This window comes from Falco rusticolus, chromosome 8 (assembly GCF_015220075.1).
Source record: "Falco rusticolus isolate bFalRus1 chromosome 8, bFalRus1.pri, whole genome shotgun sequence".
In the NCBI taxonomy this organism is placed as follows: Eukaryota; Metazoa; Chordata; class Aves; order Falconiformes; family Falconidae; genus Falco; species Falco rusticolus.
In genome coordinates this window covers 40188286-40214089 of record NC_051194.1, presented here as the reverse complement: position 1 = coordinate 40214089, position 25804 = coordinate 40188286, and the positions used below count along the sequence as shown (strand labels likewise).

The 25804-nt window shown below is 64.4% G+C and overlaps 3 protein-coding genes across 3 annotated transcripts; 2 read left to right on the top strand and 1 right to left on the bottom strand.

The window, feature by feature from the left end:
* The first annotated feature begins 307 nt into the window (after positions 1–307).
* On the top strand, positions 308–4894 carry LOC119152944 (gap junction gamma-1 protein-like). Its single transcript, XM_037398747.1, has 3 exons — positions 308–392; positions 2605–3803; positions 3931–4894. The coding sequence occupies exons 2-3, from the start codon at positions 2630–2632 to the stop codon at positions 3936–3938; spliced, it is 1182 nt and encodes a 393-aa protein (XP_037254644.1). The 5' UTR covers positions 308–392; positions 2605–2629; the 3' UTR covers positions 3939–4894.
* A 565-nt stretch (positions 4895–5459) lies between these two features.
* Positions 5460–7796, bottom strand: INHA (inhibin subunit alpha). The gene is made up of 2 exons (XM_037398258.1): positions 7399–7796; positions 5460–6729 (listed from the first exon to the last, which is right to left on the bottom strand). Exons 1-2 carry the CDS (start codon positions 7763–7765, stop codon positions 5996–5998), a joined length of 1101 nt encoding a protein of 366 aa, XP_037254155.1. The 5' UTR covers positions 7766–7796; the 3' UTR covers positions 5460–5995.
* A 2411-nt stretch (positions 7797–10207) lies between these two features.
* Positions 10208–25759, top strand: OBSL1 (obscurin like cytoskeletal adaptor 1). The gene is given in 37 exon segments (XM_037398706.1): positions 10208–11520; positions 12288–12557; positions 12764–13024; positions 13383–13475; positions 13478–13593; positions 13595–13650; positions 13652–13689; positions 13815–13864; positions 13867–13936; positions 13939–14095; positions 14184–14225; positions 14227–14264; positions 14267–14326; positions 14329–14451; positions 14584–14614; positions 14616–14743; positions 14746–14790; positions 14793–14819; positions 14822–14845; positions 17253–17452; positions 17454–17526; positions 18258–18530; positions 18861–19136; positions 19360–19635; positions 19723–19998; positions 20268–20549; positions 21346–21621; positions 21754–22029; positions 22112–22378; positions 22537–22806; positions 22901–23167; positions 23450–23716; positions 24069–24181; positions 24345–24498; positions 24591–24752; positions 24925–25029; positions 25159–25759. Coding segments are annotated over 37 exon segments (6945 nt in total). The 5' UTR covers positions 10208–10436; the 3' UTR covers positions 25578–25759.
* Positions 25760–25804: the final 45 nt, after the last annotated feature.

Below are 25804 nucleotides of genomic sequence, written 5' to 3'. Positions count from 1 at the left end.
GGCGGCACGGGTGGGTCCCGGCGGCTGCCGGCAAAGCGAGGCTCGCCGCGGCTGGTGTCGCCGACAGGCGCGATGCTCGGCCGAGTTTCGGCCGGCCCGCCCCAGCCCAAAGCCCTGCGTGGCCTCCCGAGCCGGGGCCGGGCGGCGATGGAGCCACCGGGGGCGTGGGGCCGGCCGGGCCGGAGCGGGGCTGCAGCTCCGCGCCAAGTGGCGGCCGCCGGCCGGCGCGGGGCGGCCGGTGCGGGGCGGTCGGTGCGGGGCGGTCGGTACGCACCGGCGGGCGGGCGCGGGGCGGGGCGGCCCCGGGCCCCTTTGTTCGGCGGGAGGCGGCGGCGCGCCGCCCCGCCGCTTTGTCCGCCGCTGCCGGCGGGAGCCGCTCGTCCCGGCGCGCCGTGAGTGGGGCCGGGGAGCGGGGGGCTGCGGGAGGGCGCGGGCCGGTGGGGCTGGGGGAGGCAGGTGGGGCGGGCGGTGGTACCCCGGGAGGGCTGGGACGGGCGGCGGGAGCCCCGGGCGTGGGCGGCGGGCAGGGAGGCTGGGGCCGCAGGCGGGGGGATCTCGGGCAGGCTGGGGTCACGGGGCTGGAGGCCCGCGGCGGGCGGGAGTCGGGGGGCTGGGAAGGCCGGGGCCGGGGGGCGGGGGCCACGGCTGGCAGGGGTCAGCGAGCCCCAGCGTGGGCTGGCCAGGGTCAGTGGGACAGGGGTCCTCGGCCGGGCAGGGGCTGGCGAGCCCCGAGATGGGCTGCCCGGCGCTGCGGGGCCTGGGCAGGGCGGGCAGGGGCGGAGGGGACCGGGGGCCGCGGGGTCGGTGGGGCTGGGGGTGTGCGTGGGGCCCAGCCCAGGCACGTGGCGCTGGACCCGGGTCCCAGCGCGGCCCCGGCGGGGGGTGGGTGCGGGCAGCCCTGGGCCGCCCTGGCTGAGCCGGACCCGCGCTGTGTCCATCCCTGTGGTCCATCCCTGTTACTCCTCCTTGGCCACCACGGCAGTGCCCACGTGTGTGCTTTCACTTTCCGTGAGCGTGCCAGCTCCCAGGGCTGCCCTCCCGCCTGGTCCCCTCGCCTCTGTCCCCAGCCCCTCGCCCTGGGGCCAGGGCACTGTGCTGCTACCGGGCAAGGGCTACATGCAGGCACAAAGCATCCTCCTTCCAGTGGGGCAGTGGGCGAGAGGGCCGCACACTGGGGAGATGGGGCAGCATTGAAACCTTGTAGGGTGCCTGACTGCAGGAGGATGGTGGCCCTGATGGGCTGGGTTTGGGTCCCCGGTGCCAGCCTGTGCCACCTCCCGCAGCTCAGCAGGCTCTGCTGGGCACCAGGCCATCAGCAAGAGCGTGTCCCCTGCATGGGTGCTTATGCTGGAGGGGCTTTTCAGTTTAGGCAAGGCTGCTCGGGAAGCAGGCTGAGATAAGCCAAAAAGATCCTCTTATTCTGGACAATAGCTGCACGTGTGCAGCGGAGCTGTGTTTGCAGGGATGCGCCCTGGCCAGAGGCAATGGAACAGGGCTGCCTGGAGGGCAGGTGAGGCGTGGGAGAGGCTGAGGGCTCTGTGGGGACATGTCCCCTCTGCTCACCCCAGGCAGTCTTGCCACCTGCTGCCCTTGCATCAGCTTGTGCACAAACTGCCGAAACCGTGGCCGGTGGTGGGGTGTCTCCTCTTGCGTCTTCTCCTTTTGCTGGGAGCTGAGGCATAGTCCTCGTAATTTCCTCCCCGACCTCCGGTGTCAGCTGCTTTGCCGGGACTTTGTGCAATTCCTTGGCTGCCCCGTGCTGCCCCTTGTCACCGCTCTCCTGCTCTGCTCCCCCTGCCAGCCCTTGCCATCAGGCTGCCGGGTGCTCTGACCACCATCCGCCGCAGGCTCTGGGGACTTGTAAGGACTGGGGAGTGGGGGCCCTGCAGGAGGGAGGGCGCAGCATGACGGTTTGGTGGGGCAGAGTGACGCTGCGTCTCTGCCGGCTCTCAAGGGAGAGCTCTGGGGGGTACAGAGGAGCTGGCTCACGGACATGTGGTGGGGACTGCTCAGGGATGGACACCCCCTCAGCAGGGGCTCAGGGCTGGCAGCTGCAGTGAGCCAGAGGGGCTCTGCGTGTTGCCTTCCTCCAGGGGCCAGTGGAGGACCCCCGTGAGAGGGTGTGGGTGCTGGCACAGGGTGTGGTGCTGGTTGGGGACCTGCCCAAGACCAGGTGGCAAATGTGTGCCATGGCACTGGAGGCAGAGGAGGCCTCTCCTCTCACAATCCCCAGCTGGCACTGCCTCGTGCTGCCGCGTTTACCCTGGCTGTGATGATTCTTCCCCCAGATGTGTCCCGCAGGGGACAGGGACGTCCCAGCCTTTCCCCTCCTCCCCAGGTGCCCTCCACCCACCTGGCTGGCAGTGGGGCAGGAACAGGATACGGATGGGAATGTGTGGATGTGGCACTGGGCAGGGGACACAGTTTTGGGGAGATGGCTGCCTGCTCAGGGCTGTGGTTTTGGACCTGTGGATGAGAGAAGAGACATCAGTGCTTGGAGAGGGAGAGTGACAGAGCTGGGGTGGCAGCTGGTGGTTGGGGGGGGTGCCCAGTGAGGTGCATGCAGATTTGCTCAGTGCCTGTTTGCCTGTCCCTTCTGCACAGGGTTTGAGTCAACTGCCTGGGCAGGATGAGCTGGAGTTTCCTGACACGGCTCCTGGAGGAGATCAACAACCACTCAACCTTCGTGGGCAAGATCTGGCTGACTGTCCTCATTGTCTTCCGCATCGTGTTGACAGCCGTGGGGGGAGAGTCCATCTACTACGACGAGCAGAGCAAATTTGTCTGTAACACACAGCAGCCGGGCTGCGAGAACGTCTGCTACGATGCCTTTGCCCCGCTCTCCCATGTCCGCTTCTGGATCTTCCAGATCATCATGGTGGCCACGCCATCAGTGCTGTACCTGGGCTTTGCCATGCACCGCATTGCCCGCATGCCTGAGTCCTCGCGGCGCCGGTCACTGACAGCCCGGCGGGCACGCATGCCGGTGGTGCGCCGGGGAGCCGGGCGGGACTATGAGGAGGCGGAGGATGATAACGAAGAAGACCCCATGATCTTTGAGGAAATCGAGGTGGAGAAGGAGAAGAGCCCCGAGGGTGGGGAGAAGCATGACGGCCGGCGCCGCATCAAGCAGGACGGGCTGATGCGTGCCTACGTCCTGCACTTGCTGTGCCGCTCGCTGCTGGAGACAGCTTTCCTCTTCGGGCAGTACCTGCTGTACCGCTTCGAGGTGAGCCCCTCCTATGTCTGCAGCCGCAGCCCCTGCCCGCACACTGTCGACTGCTTTGTCTCCCGCCCCACCGAGAAGACCATCTTCCTCCTCGTCATGTACGCTGTCAGCGGGCTCTGCCTCTTCCTCAACCTCTGTGAGCTCGTGCACCTTGGTGTGGGCCGCATCCGTGATGCCCTCAGTCAGCCCGACGGCCCTCCGCTCCCGGCTGGTGGCAGCCCTGCGCCGCAGTACCCCAAGAAAGCCCCCGGCGCACCCCCCACCTACCACTCACTGAAGAAGGAGCCGCCGCGAGCCCTGCTGCCAGATGGCAAGCTGGACTACCGGGAGAGCCTGGCGGTGGCAGGGCGCTTCGCCCTGGCCGGGGCTCCCCCGGCGCACGAGCTCGACCGGCTACGTGAGCACCTGCGCCTGGCCCAGGAGCACCTGGAGGTGGCCTTCCACCTCCAGCCCGCCCCACGGCCCCCCAGCCCTGCCCGCAGCAGCAGCCCCGAGGCCAATGGCATTGCTGCCGAGCAGAACCGCCTCAACCTTGCCCATGAGAAGGGGACCGCCGCCTGCGACAGGACCACAGGTGAGCCAGGGAGGGGGGCGGATCCGGCTGACTGGGGCAGGGGTTTGGGGAGGGCTGACTGGGCTCCCTGGGGAGGGGATGCCGTTCCCCCTGGGGTGGGTGCTAACCTGCCTCTTGCTCCCCGCAGGGCTGTGAGTGCCACCAGGGGCAATGGCGATGCCTGCCGGAGCAGCCGCCACCACACAAGAGGAGCAGCCTGCCGGGAGCACTGGGCAGAGGGTGCTGCGCGCCTGCCTGGCACGGCTGGCTGGGCAGCCCTGTCCTGGTGGGCAGCGGTGGGGACCTGCGCCTTGGGGGACATTCCTACTTAATTTTCAAAAAGGGAATATCTTATTTTTGTACATTTTTATAAGCCTGTCAGTGTGTGCACCCTGGCATTTTTATACTCCACTCCCAATCTCTGCTCCAGGCCTGTGCCCTGCCCCTGCTCCAGTTTCACCCCCTTTTCCCCCTCCCACACCCGTTTCCCGCACCATGTCCTCCTCACACCTCCCTGTGCCCTCCTGTGCCTGCTGCCACCCACCTGTGCACCGGCCAGTGCTGCATGTGTGAGCCATGCTGGCGATGCCAGCGCTGCCCCTGCAGCCTAGGGGCTTGGGGGTGCTGAGCCTGGGGGTCCGGCTGGCTGGGCCGAACCGTGGGGCAGGGTGCTGGGCTGGCATTGCACATGGCAGAGAGGGGACGCAAGAGGTTCTGGCAGCTCTGCTGCCAGAAAGTGCTGGTGTGGCCAGGGAGACCATGCTGTGCAACATCCTGGCACGGGGTTGTGAGCTGTGGGACTGGCCCACTCAGAAATGTCTGTGCAGAGGGCAAGGGCTGTCCTTCCCAATGCCTCCACCCCGCTCCCAGCCAGCTGCCCTTGGACCAAAGCCCACCCCCTCCCACTCTGGCCGTGGGGCCAGGACCCCCTGCGCAGGGCTGGACCCTGGTCCCACGGTGGGGGAGATGCAGCGCCCCGAGCCGGGCTCAGCTGGGAGCCAGTGGGGTATTTCTCATCATCTCAGCCTGGGTCACACAGGGATTTTTGTAGCATTGTTTTTTACTCGAAAATGATTGTCACTCTGTTTTTTCTTTTTTCTTTTTCTTTTTTTTTTTTTTTATATCTATATTAGTAAAGGCTGGAGACGTTTTGTACTGAGCTGCTGCATCCGGTCCTTCGGGAGGAAGGGGTGGGAAGGGAATCCTGCGCAGCTGGGCTGGGGCTGGCAGCTCGGCTGCCTGCCCCGGGACCTCCCTGCTCGCACTGGGTGACTCAGTCGTTCCTGCTGTGTGGAGGCGGCTGTGGCCAGGGCAGCCTCCATCAGCCTGGTGGAGCAGGATTGCTCCAGCCACGTTCCTGTGCGGTACTGACTCCGGCCAGGCGCCCGGTGAGGGGCTCCCCCATGCCTCCCCATCCCACTGCTGCCCCCATGCCTCCCCATCCTACTGCAACCGGGAGCAGAAGGGATGTTGCCCTGCCCTGCCCCATGCCCCATGCCCTGGGGCTGGATCAAACCCAGCCACGCCATGCTGATCTTGGCCAGCACATACCAGTTCCCTCTCTGGGACCTGGATACCTCTTGCAGCACTTGCCTGTCCCCTCCCTCCTCCAGCCAAAAGCCCCCAGGGAACTGGCATCCCGCCACCCAACTGCGTGCCACCTCTGTGGCTGCCTCTGATGGAAGCTGGCATTACCAAGCTGTTCTGGTAAAGAGAACAGGTTTATTTCACTTATCCCGTCAAGCTTTCCAACAGGCTGTGCCGCCAGGAGAGGGCTCGCTTGCAGTGCCACGTGTGCTGCCAGCCCTGCCACCAGTGTGAGGTCCCAGCATGGCCTTGCCCTGGCACGTCCCCGTCCCTGCTGTGGCAGCCTGGCCCTGCCTGGGAGCACGGGGAGGCTGTTGTACTCTGCGGCAGGAGCAGGACCCCAGTCTTTTGGGGAGGCGGGGTGAGAACTGGGGGAAGGGAGCAGGTGGAGAGAAACAGGGGCTGAGCTGGCTGCGGACAGCAGGCTGGCTTTGGCAGGGGCTTGGCTCTGCCAGAGGCTGTGCCTGTCCCTGTCCCACCACCTGGCAGCGTGACCGTATCCAGGGCAGCCCAAAACTCCAACTTGTGCAGGGGAGGGTGGCACAGCCCAAACCCCTCCACCAGGTCCCTGTGGCATGGGGCCAGGAGTCCCCTGGGTGGGATCACGGGCCAGGCTGCAGGATGCCCTAGACGCAGGTGCAGTCCTGCGCCAGGATGTTGGGCACTGTCTCGTACTTGAAGGAGTACCCACCGTCGGAGGTGGTGCGGACGCGCAGGGAGCGCATGGTGCCGGGCAGGGCGGCACAGCAGAGCTGCACACCCAGGCGGTGGCTCAGCCCATGGCCCTCGGCACAGCTCCCATGACAGTAGTGGAAAACAAAGCTGCTGGGATGTACGATCCACTTGTCCCAGCCCAGCTCCTCGAAGGAGATGTTGAGGGAAGCCCGGCGGCAGTTGGTATGGGCAGCCAGGTCCTCAGATGGGCGCTGCAGCAGGCTCAGGGCAGCCGGGGACCAGGGCATGGTGGAGCGGCGAGCCCTCTCGCTGCCCTTGGCCTGGGTGGTGGCCACCAAGAAGGGCATCTTGTCCCCCTCGGCCAGGCAGGGGCAGCCAGGACAGCGCACCAGGAGCACGAAGAGCGGCTGCAAGAGCTGGGGCAGCAGTGCCGGGGCAAAGTGAAACACAGTCCAGTGCTCGGGCGTCTGCACCACCATGGCCGTCACCGGCATGCGGCCCTGTGGTGACAGGGTCAGCACGTCGGGGGCTGAGTGGTTGGGGGCAGCAGAGGGGCCGGTGTAAAACCAGAGCTTGGCAGAGGTCACCGTGCGGCTCAGGGTGTGCGCCGAGGGCTGGAAGAGGTAGGTGAAAATTCCTTCTTCCTCCAGCAGCTTGTCCGGCTGTGTGGGCTCGCAGGGCACGTCTGCAGGGGGGGACAAATATGCTCAGGATATATGCCCAAACCAGGGGAGGGTCCCTGATGCCTGGTGGGAGGTGGGATGTTGCAGAGGATCCCTGAGGTGCTGGTAGGGTGCCTGGCTGCTGGCGTGGGCAGTGGCAGGGTGCAGGGGAGCTGAATGTCTACTGCTACACAACAACCGCTGCGCTGCACCCCACAGCTGAGCCGTGCTGTGACCTAGATTGGTCTGTTACTGCTGCCCCCATCCCCCAGCATCCTGCCCCATCTCGCAGTGTCCTGCCCCGTAACTGGTCATCCTGCCCCATCCCACAGCATCCCGACCTTTTCCTTAGTATCCCATTTCCCAGCATCCTGCCCCATCCCCTAGCACCCCACCCTATCCCACCCTGCCTGCTCCTCAGCCCTCCCCACGTCTCCACATCCCGCCTGGTCCAGTCATTATGCAGCTTCCTGGCACCCCCTTGTGCCACCTGCCCCTCTCCCTGCCTGTGTCCCGGGCTGTGCTCTCTGCCTGTCCCTGCCTGCCATACCTTTCAACCTCCTGGCTCTCCACCAAACCTCGCCCATGCCTCAGCCTGGCATACCACAGCAGCCCCACCGTCCTGCTGCAGCTGTGTCGCCCTGAGCGCCCACCCTGCTTCACCCCTTTCCATCCCACCAGGATGTTCTCACCTGTGGAAGGGAAAAGGATCACTTGGGAAGTGTCCTCCAGCTCCTCTGGCTCAACTTCAGGGTTTTCAAGGACGTGTCTCCGGTGTACCCTCCTCGCTTCCTTCTGGGCCTCCTCCTGGAGAACCGGGGGGCTCAGATGCTCCAGCACCCGAGCCCGCACCTTGGCCAGAACGAGCTGCCGATCAGCACCAGCGCCGGTGCAGCTGGCCAGGGCAGCGGTGGGCAGCATGGCAGGCAGCAGGTGCAGGAGGAGCAGCATGACCATGGGACGCACAGTGGGCCGGTGGCTTGTGGGGCTCTGCTGCAGGCTCCTGCCTGCCTGCCTAGCCCGTCTGCCTGCTGCACTCCCCCCGGGGCAGGGTGGCATTGAGACCTATCTGACACTGACGCAAACGTCTGCTTGCCGTGAATATTATCTCTGGGCAGCGAAAGCGCTGAGACGTCTGGAATGCGAGGACTGCAAGGACAGTGTGGTCTGGGGGGGGGATGGCGCCCGGGCAGGGGGGGTGGGAGGGGATGCTGCTGGGGGTGGCAGGCGCATGGGGCTGGGGGGGGGGGGGGGGGCTGGCTGTAGGCAGGGTGCTGTAAGGAAGGTTTTGCTGCGCTGGTGGGGATGGAGGGGGCACCCTGGGCAAACTTTGCAGCTGCTGGTGCTGAGTGCCCCCCATGGTGGAGGAGCTGCAGATTTGGGGCTTCTGAGGGGACAGTGGAAGTGGCAGTGACTGTGCACAGCAGGGGCATCTGAGCAGGGACCTGATGGGGTCCAGAGCCCTGTGAGGCCCTGGTGTGGGGGGCATGTCGGGGGAGGCAGGCTGCGCACCCTTCTGCCAGGAATGCCTGGGATACCCCAGGGTCACAGGGCAGCCGGGAGGGATGTGAGCACAGGGTTCTGGGGAGGGCAGGCTGGGGTGCCGAGGGGCTGTGGCATCTCCAGGGCAGCCCGGAGGCTGGTGAGGTGCTGAGGACATGAAGCAGGGGATGGCAAGAGGTCCCTGCACTGCCTGGGGCTGGGGAAAGCTGGGCCAGCTTCAGGGGGAGGGGGAGGAGAAGAGGTGAGGCAGAGCCAGGCTAGCTGGAGACCCCCACAGCAGGGCCAAGAGAGGGATCCTGGAGTGCTGTTTGGGCTGGCTGGCTGTGAGCTGGCTCCTGGGGTGGGAGCTGCAGGAGGTGTGCAGGTTGCAAGGGAACCCAGCGTGTCCTGCCCTTCCTCCCACTGCTGCCTGTGGGGACAGGGCCAGGCACCCCCCATCCAGCAGCCCTGCCTGCCCCGCGGGATGCTGGGCAGCCTCAGCACCCCTCCTGCTCCTCCTGCTGGCATCCCACATAGCACGGCCTGTATGGCACACCCCATCCTCTGCAGCCTGGCATCTCATGCAGCATCCAGCGTGCCACATCCCACCCTGTGCAGCATGTCCTGCCTGGCATGTCCCATCTCACCGCAGCCTTGTGTCCCATGCCATGCACCCCAGGCCATGCACGCCGAACAGCGCACCCCACCCCATGCCATGCCCCCCGTGCTGTGCACCCCACACAGTGCATTGCCTCCTGCCACTGGCTCAGCTAGCACCAAGGCACATCTGGGTTTGTGGCACCCCAGATCTCCGGAGGTGGGGCGCTGCCTGCTCGCTCTAGGCTGGGTGGCTCCAGTGGGGCTGCTATACATAGGTGGTAGGCCAGCCCTGCCCCAGCGAGGCACTGAATGGAGCAGGCTCAGTCTTATCAACCCAGCGTGTCATCAGAGGGTATTTTTGGGGACAGCAGCTGCAGGCATTTGTAACGTTTGGTCCCTGCGTCCTGACACCCGGGAGCAGAGCGGGGGGAAGCAGCAGGAGTTGGGTGCTGGCACTGGGAGACACGGGGAAGAGGCGGCAGAGCGAGGTGTGTGTGTGTGGGGTAGGGGACGGGGCTGTAGGGCTGCATGGGGCAGAGTGATTGGGGAAGGGGGCAGTGGGGCGGCCAAGCCATCAGGGCTGTGTATGCCTGCAGGAGCTGCCATGGGGCAGCCTGGGGGTCAGGGGACCGTGGCTGGGGAGGTGGCTCTGAATAGATGCATTGGCCTGGGGGTAGGGGACTGGCAGGAGAGGATGGGCCCTGGGCCCTGCCACTCCCTGGGGACCAGCCCTCTCCCACGGTCCCTCTGGCTCCTTCAGGAGGTATTTTCATTTCTCTTCCCCCTGTCTGAGGGAGGCAGAGATGCCTCTGCCCCAGCCCTGGCCACGATGCCTCTCCCACCTGTGACAAGCGGGCACGACTTCCCACAGCGCTGGGGATGGAGACAGTGCCCTCCGAAAGCGGGACCCATCTCACCAGCCTTCCCCTACCCCCTGGGGCTGATTATTTCCAGCTGTGGCTTTCAATACCCAAGCGCTGGATCCTGCCTGTGGGACCACGCTTTGGAGGGGAGACCTGCTCCCGGGGGAGCCCCACTTGGCCCCAGCGCACGGCTCTGCGGGTGTCCCCACCGGGCTCAGGGGGGTCCGTGCCCCTCCGAGCCGGGGAGGAAGCGCCCGGGTCCGGCCGGGTGCCTCCGCCCGCGGCAGCCCCGTATCAGCACCTGCCTGCTGAGCCAGCCCAGATGCTGCAGGAATGCAGCTCTGCCATCACCCGATACTGCAGGAATGCCCCGCGGGTGGGGAGGGGGCGGGCCGGGGCTGTCCAGCCTCCCCCGGCCCCAGCATCCAGAGCCCTGCGAGCAGCTGCCTGCGCTGCCTGTCTGGGCAGGGGTCCCCCACCCCTAGATCTGGGGTCCCCTCTGTGAGCCGGGGGCAGGCTGTGGGTGCCCCGGCCCTTCGAGGTGCAAAGAGCCGCGTTTTGTCACCTCTTCTGTTGCCACTGGGCTGGAAAATGGGCTATTCGGGCTGAGACGGGAGCATATCCTGTGGGGCTGGGGTGCTCGGGGTGTGGGTGATGCTCCTGCAGTGTGGGTTCCATGCTGGGCGCTTTCCTCCAGACACAGGTCCCTCCTGGTGGTGCTCCACACCGGTCCCTTTGCAGAAGACTGAGCCCCCACCCTAGTGGTCTTTGCATCCCCCAGGCTGATGATCCCCACAGCTGCTGATGATCACCCACTGGAGGTGGTGATGGAGGGGTTTGGGGGAGCCCCCAGGTTCCTGGCCTACCCACGTGCCTTCACGGTGCGAAGCGGCACCGATGCAGTCCTGAGCTGCCAGATCACGGGTGACCCCCGGCCAAGCATCCTCTGGGAGAAGGACAAGATCCCAATTGAACCCTCGGGCCGCTTCCATGTGGAAACCAAGGGTGATCTGTACAGCCTGCTGGTGTCCCACGTCACCCCCCAGGACAGCGGGCTCTACATCTGCAAGGCCAAGAACAGTGTTGGTGAGACCTACGCAGCTGCCACACTCAAGGTGGAGGTGGGGGAGCCCCAAGAGGAGGAGGAATGCTCAAGCAATGAAGCACCTACCTTTCTCGTCGCCCCCTTGTCCACACGGGTGTGCCGGGGGGAAGACGTGATGTTCGCCTGCAGGGTGTCTGGGCAGCCTTGTCCAGTGCTGGAGTGGGAGAAGGACGGGCACAAGCTCTCCGACCTCTTCGAGAGCAGCCACTTCGCAGTGGGGCAGGAGCCAGACGACTGGCACTTTCTGAAGCTGTTTGGTGCCCGGCCCCCGGATGGGGGGGTGTATGTGTGCCGGGCACGCAGTGGCTCCCGGGAGGCCCTGGCTGCTGCTGTGCTCCTGGTTGAATCCCGGGTGCTGCCAGACAGTCTCCCCAATGGCTCTCCTGCTGATGGCCCAGAGCTGCTGGTGGAGCGGCAGCAGCGGCAGCGGCGGCATGCAGCGGGACGGCACGCCGAACCAGAGACCTGGGTGCCCAATGGCACGGTGCCATCCAGGGTACCGGGAGCCAAGGCGTTCACGGTGAGCGCGGGGAAGCACGCCAAGTTTCGCTGCTACGTTACCGGCAAGCCCAAGCCAGAGATTGTCTGGCAGAAGGATGGTGAGCCCCTTGCACCTGGCCGCAGGCACCTCATCTACGAGGACCGGGAGGGCTACTTCATCCTCAAGGTGCTGTACTGCAAACCCCAGGACCAGGGGCTGTATGTCTGCACAGCATCCAACACCGCTGGCCAGACCCTCAGCGCAGTGCAGCTCCAGGTGAAAGGTAGGCACTGCCCAAGTACTGCCGGGGGTGGCCAGGTGCTGGGGTGGTCCAGGGCGTTCCATCTGGCAGGGATGCATCTGTGTATAAGCCCAGCATCCCTTGGCTCCCTCCTGCCCTGCGCAGTTGGGGTCACCCGCGGCTCCACCAGACAGAGCTGTGGGCTGGAAGCAGGGGATGCTGGGCTTCCTCAGGGACCTGTGTCCCCCTCTGTGCCGCTCGCCCCTTGCGAACAGAGAGGTGGCATCTCTGCAGGGCTGCGGGTGTCCAGCCATGAGTGGAGAGAGGGGACAGTGCCTTGGTGACATATTCCCCTGGAAATGCTGAGTGGTTTTGGTGGGCAGCCATGCAGGGCATGGCTCCAAGTGTCTGCACTGATGGGCAGCCCTGTCCTCCAGAGCTGGCCCGCCAGCTGGGGACACTCACCACTGGGGTGACCCAACAGCTTGTGCATACCCTGCCTGCACCCCACTGCTCCCCTCCACTGAGATGCCTGCTGCAGCATGTTGGCATGCATGCTCTCGCATCACCCAAAACTCCCTGCTGAGATGCTGGGGCATGGCTGGGTCTCCCCAGCCTATGCCCTGGTTCCCCCCACTCTGGGCAATATGCTTCTAAGTGCAGCATCCATCCCACACACACCGAAGAGGAGAGGGGCAGAGAAGGGCCAAGGGCTTGGCACTCTGTGAGCTGGGAACACCCTGAGCAAAGGGCTGCCGGAGGGTGCTGTACCCCCTGTGCCCTCAGCAACCCATCTCTCCTGCTGGCAGAGCACCGGCTACGATTCCAGGTGCAGCTGGCAGATGTGGAGGTGGCAGAGCGGGAGGATGCCGTGCTGGAGTGCCAGGTGCCGCTGGAGACCATCCCCACTGCCTGGTACCTGGAGGACAGGGAACTGCAGCCCAGCCACAAGTATGTGATGGAGGAGCAAGGCGTGGTGCGGCGCCTGACCATCCGTGATGCCTGCACTGATGACGATGGCATCTACCTCTGCCAGATGAAGGACAAGGGGCGCAGCATCGCCGAGGTCTCTGTCCGAGGTGGGAGTCAGGATTTTAGCTGGTGTGGCTTTACCTTCTTATCCCCTTCCTTGCCAGGCTCCCCACTGTGCCCTGCATCTGCCTTCCCACCATCTGGCCGTGGGGTCTGCTGCTGCCCCTCCTCAACATCCTCCTCTGCCTCTTGCCAGAGAGCCCACCCTGCTCCCCAGCATCCCTCCCTGGCCTTCATGCATCTCTTCCTGTAGGGGTGATAGCCAAGCGACTGCCACGGAAGCTGGATGTGATGGAGGGGGAGAACGCAGTTTTCTGTGTGGAGACGCGGGAGGCAGCAGAGGGGACCTGCTGGAGCCAGGACGGGCTGCAGCTACGGGCGTCACCCCGCACCGTGCTCAAGAGCTTCGGCAGGACACACCTCCTGGTGCTGGTGCACGTCACCCGCCAGGATGCGGGCATCATCTCCTTCACTGTCGGGGAGTCACGGACATCCTCCCAGCTCCGGGTCAAGTGTAAGGCTTGGAGGGCCCCGCATCCTCCATCTTGCCCATTCACGTGTGTGTGTGGGGGGGGGGTGGGGGGGTGACACAGGGGAGAGATGAGATGGGCACCCACTATGCTGTTGATGTGAGCTGTGATGGCTTTTTGGGGAAAGGTGCTTTTTAGCAGTGCCCCAGTGCGCAGCCTGCTGGCACTCAACAACCCCTGTAACTAGCACTGTGCTACACAGGAATAAGACCATCCTCTCCATCCTCTCCATCAGAGAGAGGATCCCCAGAGAAACAGGCTGTGTAGCCCCACTCAGCCCTTCTGCCTCCCACTGGAGCCTTGCTGCTGTCCCCAAGCAGGCAACATGGCTGTGACTTGCAGGTTTGAAGCATGACCCTCCAAGAGTGCAACGGTGGCAGTCTAGTATAGTGTGGTTGGAAGAGCATACAGCCCTTCTGACCTGGTGCCCTGCGCCCGTGCCCACCTCCGTCCCCACAGTCGCTACCTGCGGAGCGGCGGAGGGTGGCAGGGGGTGAGGTGGGTGCAGTGCCTTGCCACTGACCTGCCTGTACACGTGCGGGTGCTGGGTGACAGGTGTGCACTATCGGGCCAACTACTGCTTCCGCATCTGTTCCGCCAACGAGCACGGCAGAGCAGCCCTGTGGATTCCCTGGCTCCGTGCATCTTGGTAAGGGTGCTAATGCCAGGGACACCCACCTGGGAGGCTGCTCTGTCCCAGGGGCCAGCTGGGAGGTCGTGCCATGGCATGCTGCTGGGCTGGTGCCACCAGGGCTGAGTGAGCGTGTGCTCCAGCGCCAGCAGCTCGCCTGGAGAGGGTCTGCAGGAGGTGGCGGGTGCAGGGATGGGCGAGGACGCACGGTTCTCTCTGGAGCTGTCAGCCACAGTGCACGGCACCTGGTTCCTTGATGGAGCCAGGTGGGCAAGGAGGCGGGTGGTCGGTGCAGTGTGCAGCACCGTGGGACAGAGCACTTACTGCTGATCCGAGGAGCACGGCTGGCCGACAGCGGGGCGCAGGTCACCTTCGTGTCTGGCAGCCTGCGGGACTCAGCCACACTGCATGTGCAAGGTGAGCAGTGCGCTCACCTGGGATCGTGCCAGGAGAAGAGCAGCAGGGGCTCTCATGCTGGAGTGTGCTTCTCACCCCTCCACAATGTCTCTCAGCCCGCAGGTCCACATTGCCCCAGTGCCTGAGGCTGAGCGGCTGGGAGGTGCCGACTGGGATGCCTGTGCTGCTAGAGTGTCAGTGTCACCCTCAAGTGCCCCTGTCGTCTGGATGAAGGACGGCGAGGCTGTGCCCCTGGATGATGTATTGCAGTGCAGAAAGAAGGCTGTGTGCGGAGGCTGCTCCTCCGCTCAGGGTCCCTCGGACACGGCGTGTACACCTGTGATGCTGGGGATGATGCTGTGAGCTTTGTGGTGACCGTGACTGGTGAGCGGGAGACCATGTGCGGGAGTCTGGACCCCAACTCCTGACAGTGCTCCTGCCCTCTGTCCTCATGATGGGGCTGAAAGCTGCTGTCAGTCGGGTGCCCATGGTGAGCCCCGTGTTACCCTGGCAGAGGCACGGTGAGGATCGTCAGCTCCAACGAGGAGGCCCCACACCTACGTGGCTGTGGCAGCGAGGGAGCTGTGGTGCCAGCTGTCCCGCCCGGCAGCCCTGGTGCGCTGGTACAAGGATGGGGGAGGTGGAGGCGGGCGAGAGCCTGTGCTGGAGCAGGAGGGCTGCGGTGCCGGCTGGTGCTGCCCTGCGCCCGGCCGCAGGATGCAGGGAGTTTGTCTGCGATGCTGGCGGGGACTCCGTCTCTACACTGTCACCATCACAGGTGGGTATAATACAAGGGCTAGCAGTCACATCTTGGGGGCTTTCTTTTGTGGTGGAGGGCCAAAGCATGTGTCATTGTCAGTGTTGCCATCGTTTGCTGCTCTGGGGATGTCCATCAGAGATGCTCTTCTGCCAGATCCTCACCAAGTCGGTCGGTTGGTCAGGGTCTTTGTGGCAGCTCTGGTGCTTAAAACCACCCAGACTGACAGGCAAAAGGGACGCTTGCTCTGCCAATCTGAACTGCTCAGCACCCAGGGCACCCAGGACCTCCACGCCAGGGTGTTTGCTGGACCTTTGCCATGGCCATAACCAAGCCCTCCTCCAAGGTCCAAATAGTGGGCCCGGCACCTGGTGTGGGATGACTCATGGTCGGACATCACTTTGACCAACAGTGTTATTGCTGACCTGAAAATTAGCAGTTGCCTGGATACTGACAATTGGGTGTTTTTTGCTGGACGTGAGCAGGGTCCCACAGCAGCTGCCCGGCTGTGGAGCTCTGCTGGCATTACTGGCTGGCAGAGAATATGAAGTTGAAAACAAGTGAAAGACTTCCCCTTGCTGGCCCCAACCCACAATCCCACAACCACAGGAATGACTGGGGGCAGCTAAAGCCCAGTTAAAAGGCCTGTGACCGCAGTGGTAAAGCCTCTCCACGGTGTTAATACATGAAAGGCCAAGGTTGATGGCAGAGGATGTAGGAGTGAATGGATGAGTGATAAGGTGCTGTAAGTCAGTGAAGTGACTGGTGGGGTGAAGAGGGAGGAGGTTTAGTGTGATAAAGGCAAATGTCCAGTGGGCTTTGGGCAGAGGCAGGAGGCACTGTTGCTCTGTGGGTGTGCAGGGCCATGGAGAGCTCAGCTCCCCTAGGGCGGGAGAGGCAAACACCATCTGCTGAAGCTCTGCCTTTCAGCTGAGGCAGCTTGTCATCACTTTAGCAGAAGGGTCTAGACAGGCTGGCTTGGTTTGATCAGGATTTGGTCATCGGTGTCATCAGCCAGGGCTGGGTGTGGATGTCAGGAGGCTCAGGGTGCCACCTCTCTGGCATGACTGCTGGGCTGGCCGCTGCAGTCAGCACTGGTGTGGCACGCTTGGGTTTCCCCGAGGCATCCCAGCTATCCCCCACCCCCAGGGGCTGCTGTGGCACGGAGTCCGCCTGCCTCAAGCCCAGCCATCCCACGTGCCTCTGGGTTTTCCAGCAGCAGCTGCACAGCGCTGGGGATCCCTCAGAGCTGGTGGTGGGGCTGGAGGCCAGAGCGCTGCTGCCCGCTGAGGGCTGGCACATCGCCCCCTCCTCACTTCGGTGCCGTTCAACATCTCCAGCTGCACTTCAGCAGCCTGATTGCTTTTAGCAGGCCCAGGGAGGCAGGCAGCCACCGCGCGTTTGATCAGGGAGCCCAGGCGGATGCAGGCTCAGTGTGGTGCAGGTTGAATGCTGCAACCGGCGCCGCGCCACTCCTGCGCGCTGCGGGGCTGCGGTGGGGCTGCTGAGCCTGGGCATCGTGGCTGGAAGTTGTCTGGGAAGTTTGCAGCCCGGACACCCAGCATGGGGGAGCTGTGGGCCGTGGGAAGGGCAGGCCACTGCTTGGCTGCCGGCATGCTCTGGTGCTGCCTGTGCCCTGTGCCCGCCTGGAGGTTCAGGCTGGCTGAGCACCCACGGCAGACTCCAGGCCACCTACAGCCCTCTGCAATGCACATGGCTGGGCAGGTGGCGTTGGCTGCTGCAGGGGGGGCTACATCCTGGATTTCTCCCAGGAGAAAGGAGGGCTGGTCACCTAAAGCTTGTACTGAGAGCCTCTCTGCCTTTAAAGATCTGACTCAAGTCAGCGGGGAGACGTAAGCAGTGGCACACATTTCGAGTGTAACCCATTAACGGTGGCATTTAGAGTGAGCACTGCAATCTGGCATGGGGTCCTGGGTCCCAGCTAGCCCGAGGAATGGGGCTGCCAGCCCCAAGCAAACCAGACGCCTGCACCGCAGTGTCAGCCAAGGCTGAGACAAGGCAGAAGCATCAGCTGGACTTGGTGCCTCCAAAATGGAGAGACAGGCAGAGGGGTTGGTACCCCCAACAGGGCAGCCACAGGGGCGGCTGCTGGCACCACAGATGGCAATTAGCAATGCTGGGGCTTTCTAGTGAGGTGCTTGCCTACCCACATCCAACCTCCACATCCCTCAGCTCCATCCTGGGACAGAGCAGGGCAAGTACCACTGGGGCAAGGGCACAGCAGCAATTTACAGCCAGCTGGAAGCTGAGTGCTTCTCCCGGGTGTGACGGGTTAGAAGAAGGAGCCCCAAGTAGGACAGCACAGCCACTTGTGCTCTGCGGGATGGAGATGAGGTGGTGCCTTCCAGCCTTAAAGCCAACAAGCTGGTCTTTACATGCTGGCTGAGCCCCGTGTTATCCCCGGCAGAGGCACCGGTGAGGATCGTCAGCTCCAATGAGGAGGCCCCACACACCTACGTGGCTGGGCAGCGCGTGGAGCTGTGGTGCCAGCTGTCCCGCCCGGCAGCCCTGGTGCGCTGGTACAAGGATGGGGAGGAGGTGGAGGCGGGCGAGAGCCTGGTGCTGGAGCAGGAGGGGCTGCGGTGCCGGCTGGTGCTGCCCTGCGCCCCGGCCGCAGGATGCAGGGGAGTTTGTCTGCGATGCTGGCGGGGACTCCGTCTTCTACACTGTCACCATCACAGGTGGGTGCAGCACACAGCTACAGTCCTCTTCTCCTTCTCCCTCTGCCCTGGCTCCCTGCCTGTATTGCTGCCCCACCAGTGGCTGCAGCATCTCGGCTACCCCTCGCCTCCTCATGAGCTGCTCCTTTCCCAGGCCTCTGGGCTGGAGGGGGATGCAGGCAGGGGCAGGTCAGCTGCTTTGTTTCCTCCCTGAGCCCTGTGCCATGCTGCCCCTCCAGCCCGCAGGGCACAGCCACACTGCCTGCCCATGAGTCATGCCACCTCATACTCCCCCGCAGCTACTAGCACTGCAGGGCTGGTATGACCCCCCCACTGCTGGCCACAGGGCAGGTAGGATGGAGGCCAAGTGACACAGGGTCTTGGTCCTTTCAGCCCCGCAGGTCTGCATTGCCCAGGAGTCTGAGGCACAGCAGCGCCAGGAAGTCCTGCCAGAGCTGCCTGTACTGCTGGAATGCCAGGTGTCCCCCCCCCAAATGCCCCTGTCCACTGGCTGAAGGATGGCGAGGCCATGGTCCCCACCGAAGCCCTGGCCATCTGCTCAGAGAGATGCTCAGAGAGGCTGCACATCCCCGCAGCCACGCCGTCCAACTTGGGGACGTACACCTGCAATGACGGGGACAATGCTGCCAGCTTCAGGGTGACTGTGAGCGGTGAGCTGCCCGGGCGGTGCTCATCCTCATGTGGGGCTCACCCAGCACTGTGGCTGAGCCCTCGCATGTGTCCCTTGGCAGAGGCACCGGTGAGGATCGTCAGCTCCAACGAGGAGGCCCCACACACCTACGTGGCTGGGCAGCGCGTGGAGCTGTGGTGCCAGCTGTCCCGCCCGGCAGCCCTGGTGCGCTGGTACAAGGATGGGGAGGAGGTGGAGGCGGGCGAGAGCCTGGTGCTGGAGCAGGAGGGGCTGCGGTGCCGGCTGGTGCTGCCCTGCGCCCGGCCGCAGGATGCAGGGGAGTTCGTCTGTGACACCGGGGATGCGTCTGTCTCCTACCATGTCTTGGTGGCAGGTTGGTGGCAGAGCAGGGATGTCCCGGGAAGGGCAGTGCTGCCCTAGCTCTGTGCCATGTGGTCCCCAGCCCTGCTCCCTGCCCTCAGCATCGTGGAGGAGGGGGTGTGGCTGCATCACCCAAGGGCTGGTGGGTGCCCTCCTCCAGCCACGCTGGGCTGGCACTGTGGGCCCACCACCCCTGCCCTCAAGCAGCTCCTGCCCCTTTGTGCTGGGGTGAGAGGCTGCAGCATCTGTGCAGCCTCACAGGGATGCAGATGACAGTAAGGACAGCAGAGCCAGGAGTGGTGCGGTGAGCAGTTCTCACACCCTTCCTCCACGTCCCTGACAGAGTCACCAGTGAAGATCCTGGACCCCCCGCAGCGCTCGGTGGAGCTGTTGGTGCAGGCACCAGGGCGTGTGGAGCTGCGGTGTAAGCTCTCCGTGCCGGATGCTCCCGTGCGCTGGTTCAAGGATGGGTTGGAGGTGGATGAGACTGACAACTTGGTGCTGCTGGCAGAGGGGGCCTGGCGCTGCCTTTTCATCCCCAGGAGCAGTGCGGAGGACATGGGCGAGTACATCTGCGAGAGCAAGGATGAAGCTGTCTCCTTCGATGTCAAGGTGTCAGGTCAGCAGGGACTGGGAATAGAGAAGTGCTGATAGGGCTCTTGGTTGTGGAGCCTTTCCCAGCTTGGGTGAGCGGTACTGGCTCCTCCGTGGTGATAAAGATGGTGGGTGCCCACCCCCTGGGCCACCTAGCGTGGGTGTTTTCCTGGAGCTGGCAGCAAAGGTGTCCCCTGGGCCGTGTTGTCCCTGCACTGCTTTGCTTCACAGCCACGCTGTCTTTGCAGAGCCGCCGGTGAAGATCCTGCAGCCCCACAGACCTCTCCCTGTTGTGACCGTGTCCCCGGGGGAGACTGTGACGCTGAGCTGTGAGCTGTCCCGCGCGGATGCGCCTGTGCACTGGACCAAGGAGGGCATCAGGCTGGAGGCTGGGGGCACCCTGGTCCTGGAGGAGGAGGGTGCCCACCGCCGCCTGCTCATCCCCGCAGCCCAAGCCGAGCACTCTGGAAAGTATGTCTGCACTGCTGCCGATGATACAGTGACCTTCACTGTCCAAGTGTCAGGTGAATAAGAGGCTGTGGGAGAGTGGTGGGGGCTGATGAGTGCACAGACCCCAGAGAACCCCACTCTGTTGGTGTTGGGTGCTGCAGACCCACTGGTCAGGATCCTGGAGAAGGACATCCTGCCAACCCACCGGCATTGCCGGGCCATGGAGGACATGGTGCTGGAGGTGCACCTCTCATATGCCCATGGGGAGGTGAAGTGGTACAAGGATGGGGAGAAGCTGCAGGACACGGGGTGTGTGCGGCTGGAGGAGGACGGGGCACGCCGTTCCCTTGTCATCCTGGGTGCCACAGGCAGGGATGCAGGGGAGTATCTCTGTGACACCGGCGATGACAGCATCGTCTTCTTTGTCACTGTGGAAGGTAAGCAGGAGGTCCTGGAGGGGACAGCCAGTCGGGCAAGGACCAAGGTGGGTCCCTGACTGCTGCCAGGCTTGTGTGGGGCTGGGCTGGACGGCAGCGAGCATGGGGAGGCTGGTGGGGGGGACACAGGGAGTGGGCTGCACCTATGTAGGGGTTCTGTGGAAACTCCTGCGCTGCCCAGCTGCAGCCAGAGGAGGTCCAGACAGGATCTGGCCATTGCAGCACCTGGCACAGGCTGCCACTCCCATGGTGACAGCCCCTCTCTCCAGTCCCAGAGCCACCGGTGACCATCGTGAGCAGCACGGGTGCCACAGAGCATTACTGCCTGGTGGCTGGAGAAGACCTGGTGCTGGCTTGTGAGCTCTCCCGGCCCGATGCCACCGTGCGCTGGCTCCGGAATGGCCAGGAGGTGCAGCTGGGTGAGCGGGTGCAGGCTGAGGCTCATGGGGTGCTGCGGCAGCTCACCATCTGTGGAGTGCAGCCTGGCGACTCAGGGTGCTATGTCTGCGACGCCGCCAGCGACCGTGCAGTGATGAGCGTGGAGGTGTCGGGTGAGCCAGCAGGAGCTCAGCACCCTGGGACACCCAGCATGATGGGATCGTGCTATAGCTCTGGGCAAGAGGAGAGGATGCCTCTGTGACCCCACTGACGGCAGAGGCCAGGGTGGCAGCATGGCAGAGGAGGGTGGGAGTCCTGTTCCCAACCCCACAAGAGCCGTTAGTCAGAAAGGGACATGTCAAGATTGTGGCGAGACATGTCCCTCTCGCCTCCCCCAGCCAAGGACTGGTTAAATTTAGCCTTGGCCAGCTCCCAGGCGCCACTCCTCCTGCTTCTGCTGCCAAGGGCTGAGCTCAGCTGGGACCCTTATCAGCTGGAGATGGAGAGCTGGGCAAGGTGGGAGGGGGCTTCATGGAGGCAGGTGTCCCAGCTACCAGCAAGGGTCTCAGGATGAGGGATACACCAAAACTAATGGCCCCAACCCAGCAGCTGAGCTGCCTGTGCAGGAAGGGATGCATCATCACTGCAATGGGCTCTGCTGCTGTCCCCGCCTGGGGCCCTTTCCCTACAAGGACCCTGAGCTGCCAGACCCACCAGCCTGCACATATGCCCCACCAGGACTCCTGGCTGGTTCCACCGTGACCCCGAACCAGTCCAGCAACAACCCCCAGCTACTCACAGCATCCTGCAGCTGGATGCACCGTGACCCCCACCAGCCCCACAGCCCTCCCACCCCACAGTGACTTACTATGGGCATTGCTGCCTCTCCGCTTCCAGCAGTCCTGTCCCTGCACCGCTCTGTGCTGTGGGGACATTCCTGAACCCTGCCTTGTCCTCTGCTCCCCCCAGCCCGCCCCGTGCACATCGTCAACAAGGAGGAGGCGCAGAGCCCACTGGAGGTGCTGGAGGGGGACAGCGTGACACTGGTGGCCCGGCTGTTCCCGGAGACGGCAGCGGTGCAGTGGCAGAAGGACGGACAGACTCTGCGCTCCGGTGGGCGGCTGCTGGTGTGCAGCGAGGGCCCTGCGCGCAGCCTCACCATCAAGCAAGCAGAGCTGAGCGACAGCGGCGTCTTCCTCTGCGATGCCGGTGAAGACGAGGTGCATTTCACACTGCATGTGAAAGGTGAGCCAGGAGGTGTCCCTCAGCCCATGCCGCAGGAGCAGTCCCCTGCCCCGCACCGGGACACTTCCTGCCCCCATCCCACAGCGGTGTGCCGGTTGGGGCACGGCTGATCCCGATGCTCCCCTGGCGCAGAGGCGCCTGTGCTGTTCGTGAACAAACGTGAGGAGCGGGAGAAGCTGCTGGTGCTGGAGGGTGGCAGCGTCGTGCTCTCCACCATCACCTCAACGGAGCGAGCAGATGTCACCTGGCTGGGCCCGCGGCAGGCCGTGGTGGCTGACGAGCGCTGCGAGCTGCGGCGGGACGGCCGCGTGCACAGCCTCGTCCTCCACAACGTGGCCAAGGAGGATGCCGGCGTCTACACCTGCCTGTCACCCCACGACCAGATGCAGTTCGACGTGAGCGTCCGAGGTGGGCAGTGGGGTGGGGGTGCCCGGGGACCCCCCGCCCCAGGGCGGCAGCAGATCCCGATGCAGGGCATTTGGCCATGCAGAGCTGCGGGTGAAGTTCCTGCGTGGGCTGTCGGACGTGCGTGCACGGCAGGGTGAGCGGGCAGTGCTGTGGTGCGAGCTCTGCAAGGCGCGGGGCGACGTGGTGTGGCGGAAGGATGGGCGGGAGCTGGCACCCAGCCCCCGCTGGCAGATGATGGCAGAAGGGCGAGAGCGCTCGCTGGTGCTGAGCTGCGTGGAGCCTGAGGATGCTGGCGAGTACTGCTGTGAGTCCAACGACGACCAGACGCTGGCAACGCTGACAGTGCAGGGTGAGCTGTGCCCAAGGTTTGGCCACCACTCTGGGGACCCTTGTGCTGTGGGGGCAGTGAGGAAGCTAGGGATGGTGATGGCAGGTGGCTGTGGGGATGCTCAGTGGCCCTGCAGGACAGGGAGTCCCCAGTGCCATGCCCCGACACCATGGCTGTAGTCCCCAGGGTGGTGGAGATCATCACAGAGCTGCAGAGCCTGACAGTGCTAGAGGGGGAGGACGCCACCTTCAAGTGCCTGGTGTCCCCTGAGGACGTGGCTGTGACCTGGCAGCTGAATGGCCAGCCAGTGGCCACCAACGAGCGGCTGCTGGTGACACGGAGTGGGTTGTGCCACAGCCTCACTCTCCAGCAGTGCCAGCTGGGTGACGCGGGCACTGTGACAGCCAACGCTGAGGGGCTGGTGAGCACGGCCCGGCTGAGTGTGCAAGGTGAGAGGGAGGGAGCTGGCTGGGGCACAGCCCGGGGCAGAGCCCAGGCCACAGCCCTGGCGCTGGCTGCTGACCTGGCGCATGGGCTGTGCAGAGGCACAGGTGCTCTTCGTGCGGAAGCTGCAGGACGTGGTGGCGGAGGAGCAGGGGGAAGCATGTCTGGAGGTGGAGGTGAGCCACGAGGCCGCTGAGGTGCAGTGGCTGAAGCAGGGCGTCCTCCTCCAGTCGGGCAGCAAGTACCAGCTGCAAGAGTTGGGGTGCCGGCGCACCCTCACCATCCGCTGCCTTGGCCCTGCCGATCGTGGCACTTACCGCTGCGAGAGCCTGCACGACCGCACGCAGGCCAAACTCTGCGTGGAGCGTGAGTACCATGATGGGGATGGGGATGGGGATGGAGGTGGGGATGGGGATGGCATCCACCTGCTGCAACGATGCTGCAGGCTGTAGGGGGGAGTGTGGGCAGAGCTGGTACTTGGCTGGAAGGGGTCATCAAGCAGAGAGGTGATTGTGGGGGTCAGGGATGGGCAGGGATAGGAGCCTGGTAAAAAGGGCTGGATTTAGGGGATTGCTCCAACAAGCATAGATAGGGAGCAGGGCTCTGCGGTGGAGCAGGCACCCACTCACAGACACAGGTCCCTTGCAGCCCGGAAGGTGTCGATCCGGACGCCACTGGCAGACATAGAGACCTTTGAGAAGGAGACAGCCACCTTCCACCTGGAGCTGTCTCACCCTGGCGTGCATGGGGTGTGGACACGGGATGGCATCCGGGTGAAGCCCAGCAGCACACGCCGGATCACCGCTGAGGGCTGCGGGCACAGCCTGACACTGGAGGGGCTGGTGCTGGAGGACTCTGGCACTGTCACCTTCACCACTGACACCCTGCGCTGCAGCGCCTGCCTGCTTGTGCGAGGTACAGTCACTGGAGCAGGCTTGGGAGGGTAAATGGCACCGGCACTGCTGGTCCTGCAGCCATTTGGTCCCGAGGTAGATGCCAGGGCTGAGCTGGGCTGCTCTGGGCAGATGCTGGCAGGTGTCTCCCTGTCCCCATGGAAGAAGATGTGAGCTGAGCAGTGGAGACTCCCAGCCAGGGTCCGGGTCCAGGGTTACCTGGGACACCAGTCATGAGTGCCCGTGGTAGTGCCCCAGCAAGTGCCACCCTCACCACATGCTGAGGTGCCCCCAGCACAGCTCCCCATCCCCACAGCCCCAAGCCCATGTCTTTCCCCTACCAAACCTTCTTGCCTTGTGTTCTCCTACCTCAGAGCCTCCAGTCACTATGGTGAGGGTCCCACGGGACCTGGGGGTCCCAGAGACAGGGGTCGCCAGCTTTGAGTGTGAGCTGTCTCGCCCCAGCGCGGAGGTGAAGTGGTTCAAGGTGAGGGTTCACCCCAATCCCCTCCAGTGCTGCTCAGCCATGGCCTCCTCCTTGCTTCACCCCCTGGCCGCTGCTCTCCCTGCGGGGGCTACATGCAGGGAGCTGGGGACAAAGCAGCAGAGCGCTGCCTGCTTGCAGCCCTGAGCACACTCTCCCCGGGCAGGACGGGCAGGAGCTGCGGCCAGGGCCCAACTGCCGCATCTACTCAGCGGGTCGGCGCCGCGTCCTGCAGCTGAGCCGCTGCGAGCTGGCTGACGCCGGCACCTACACCTGCGACGCGGGTGACTGCCAGTCGTCCGCCATGCTGCATGTGCAAGGTACAGCCACCCCGCTCCTGGTGGCGTGTGCCCCCCCATAACCTGCTCCCCCTCACCCTTGGCCATCCTGGCACCCTGCCCCTTGCCCGCAGAGCGCCAGGTCTGCATCGTGCAGGAACTACAGGATGCCCAGGTGCGGGAGGGTGACAATGCCGTCTTCACCTGCGAGATGTCACATGGGGACGTGAAGGGCGAGTGGTTCCGAGACGGGGAGAAAATCAAGGTCTCCAGCACGGTGAAGATACGGCAAGAAGGTGGGGGGGGGTGCAGGCAGCCCCACACCTTGTTTGGGGCTGGGAGGGTGCGAATTCAAGCAAAGGGAGTTTGTGTGGACAAAAGCTGGGGGTGGGGTCAGGGGGGGTTCTGCTTCCCTGCCTGCCATGGGTGCCCATCACCTTCCGCTTGAGCCAGCCTCCCCCTCCCCAGGGACTCGGCACTTCCTGCTGCTGTGCAGTGTCTGCCTGGAGGACAAGGGACTCATCCGCTTTGTGGCAGGGACAGCTGCCTCGGAGGCCAGCCTGCAGGTGGAAGGTACCACGGGGTGCAAGTGCTGCCCAGGCTCCAGCACTGGGGCTGGGATGCACCAGGTTGAGCTCCCTGGGGTCCCCACGGGAGCTTGCTCACTCCACGATGCCCACGGGCCACCCCCCTGCCCACCAGCGCTGCCCATCCGGATTGTGAAGCCGCTGCGAGACAAGACGGTGCTGGCACGGCACAAGGCGACGCTGGAGTGCACCGTGTCCAACGCCCGGGGCCGGGTGCGCTGGCTCCGCGGAGACACCGAGATCTTTGCCAGTGGCAAGTATGAGATCTGTGCTATGGACTGCTACCGCACACTCATCATCCACTGCGTGGGCCCCGAGGACGAGGACTCGTACACCTGTGATGCCTTCGATGACCGCACCACCGCCCGGCTCCTTGTGGAGGGTGAGGGTCCGAATACTGGGGTGGGGGGAGCAGGCTGGATGTGGGACCAGGGGTCTGTGCCCCCCTTGTCTGGGACACCCCTTCTGGGCGCCCCACCAGCTCCAGGGGTGCTGCAGCTCTCCCTGACTCCTATTGTCCCCGCAGGGAGCTAGAAGCCAGCATGCTGCACAGACACAGATGAATGCTGCTGCTGGGAGATGGGTCACGCTTCCCCCAGGATGTAGATACAGGGACACCATCCCCAGTCTGCTCCAGCCGCAGGGCTCTGCATTAAACAGTATTTTTTCCCGACATGGCTTCTTTCACCCCAGCAAGCCAAGCTCCAGTTAGAAGAAGGGGTGGTGGCACCACTCTGCATCGCACCCAGCATCCCTGGGGA

What these genes read in the sequence shown, in the direction of transcription:
- LOC119152944 (XM_037398747.1), top strand. Translation starts at nt 2,630, where the DNA reads ATGAGCTGGAGTTTCCTGACACGGCTCCTGGAGGAGATCAACAACCAC.
- INHA (XM_037398258.1), bottom strand. Translation starts at nt 7,765, where the DNA reads ATGCCACCCTGCCCCGGGGGGAGTGCAGCAGGCAGACGGGCTAGGCAG. An exon ending in GATCCTTTTCCCTTCCACAG is followed by an intron (nt 6,730 to 7,398) that starts GTGAGAACATCC and finishes CCCCCCCTGCAG; the next exon opens with ACGTGCCCTGCGAGCCCACA.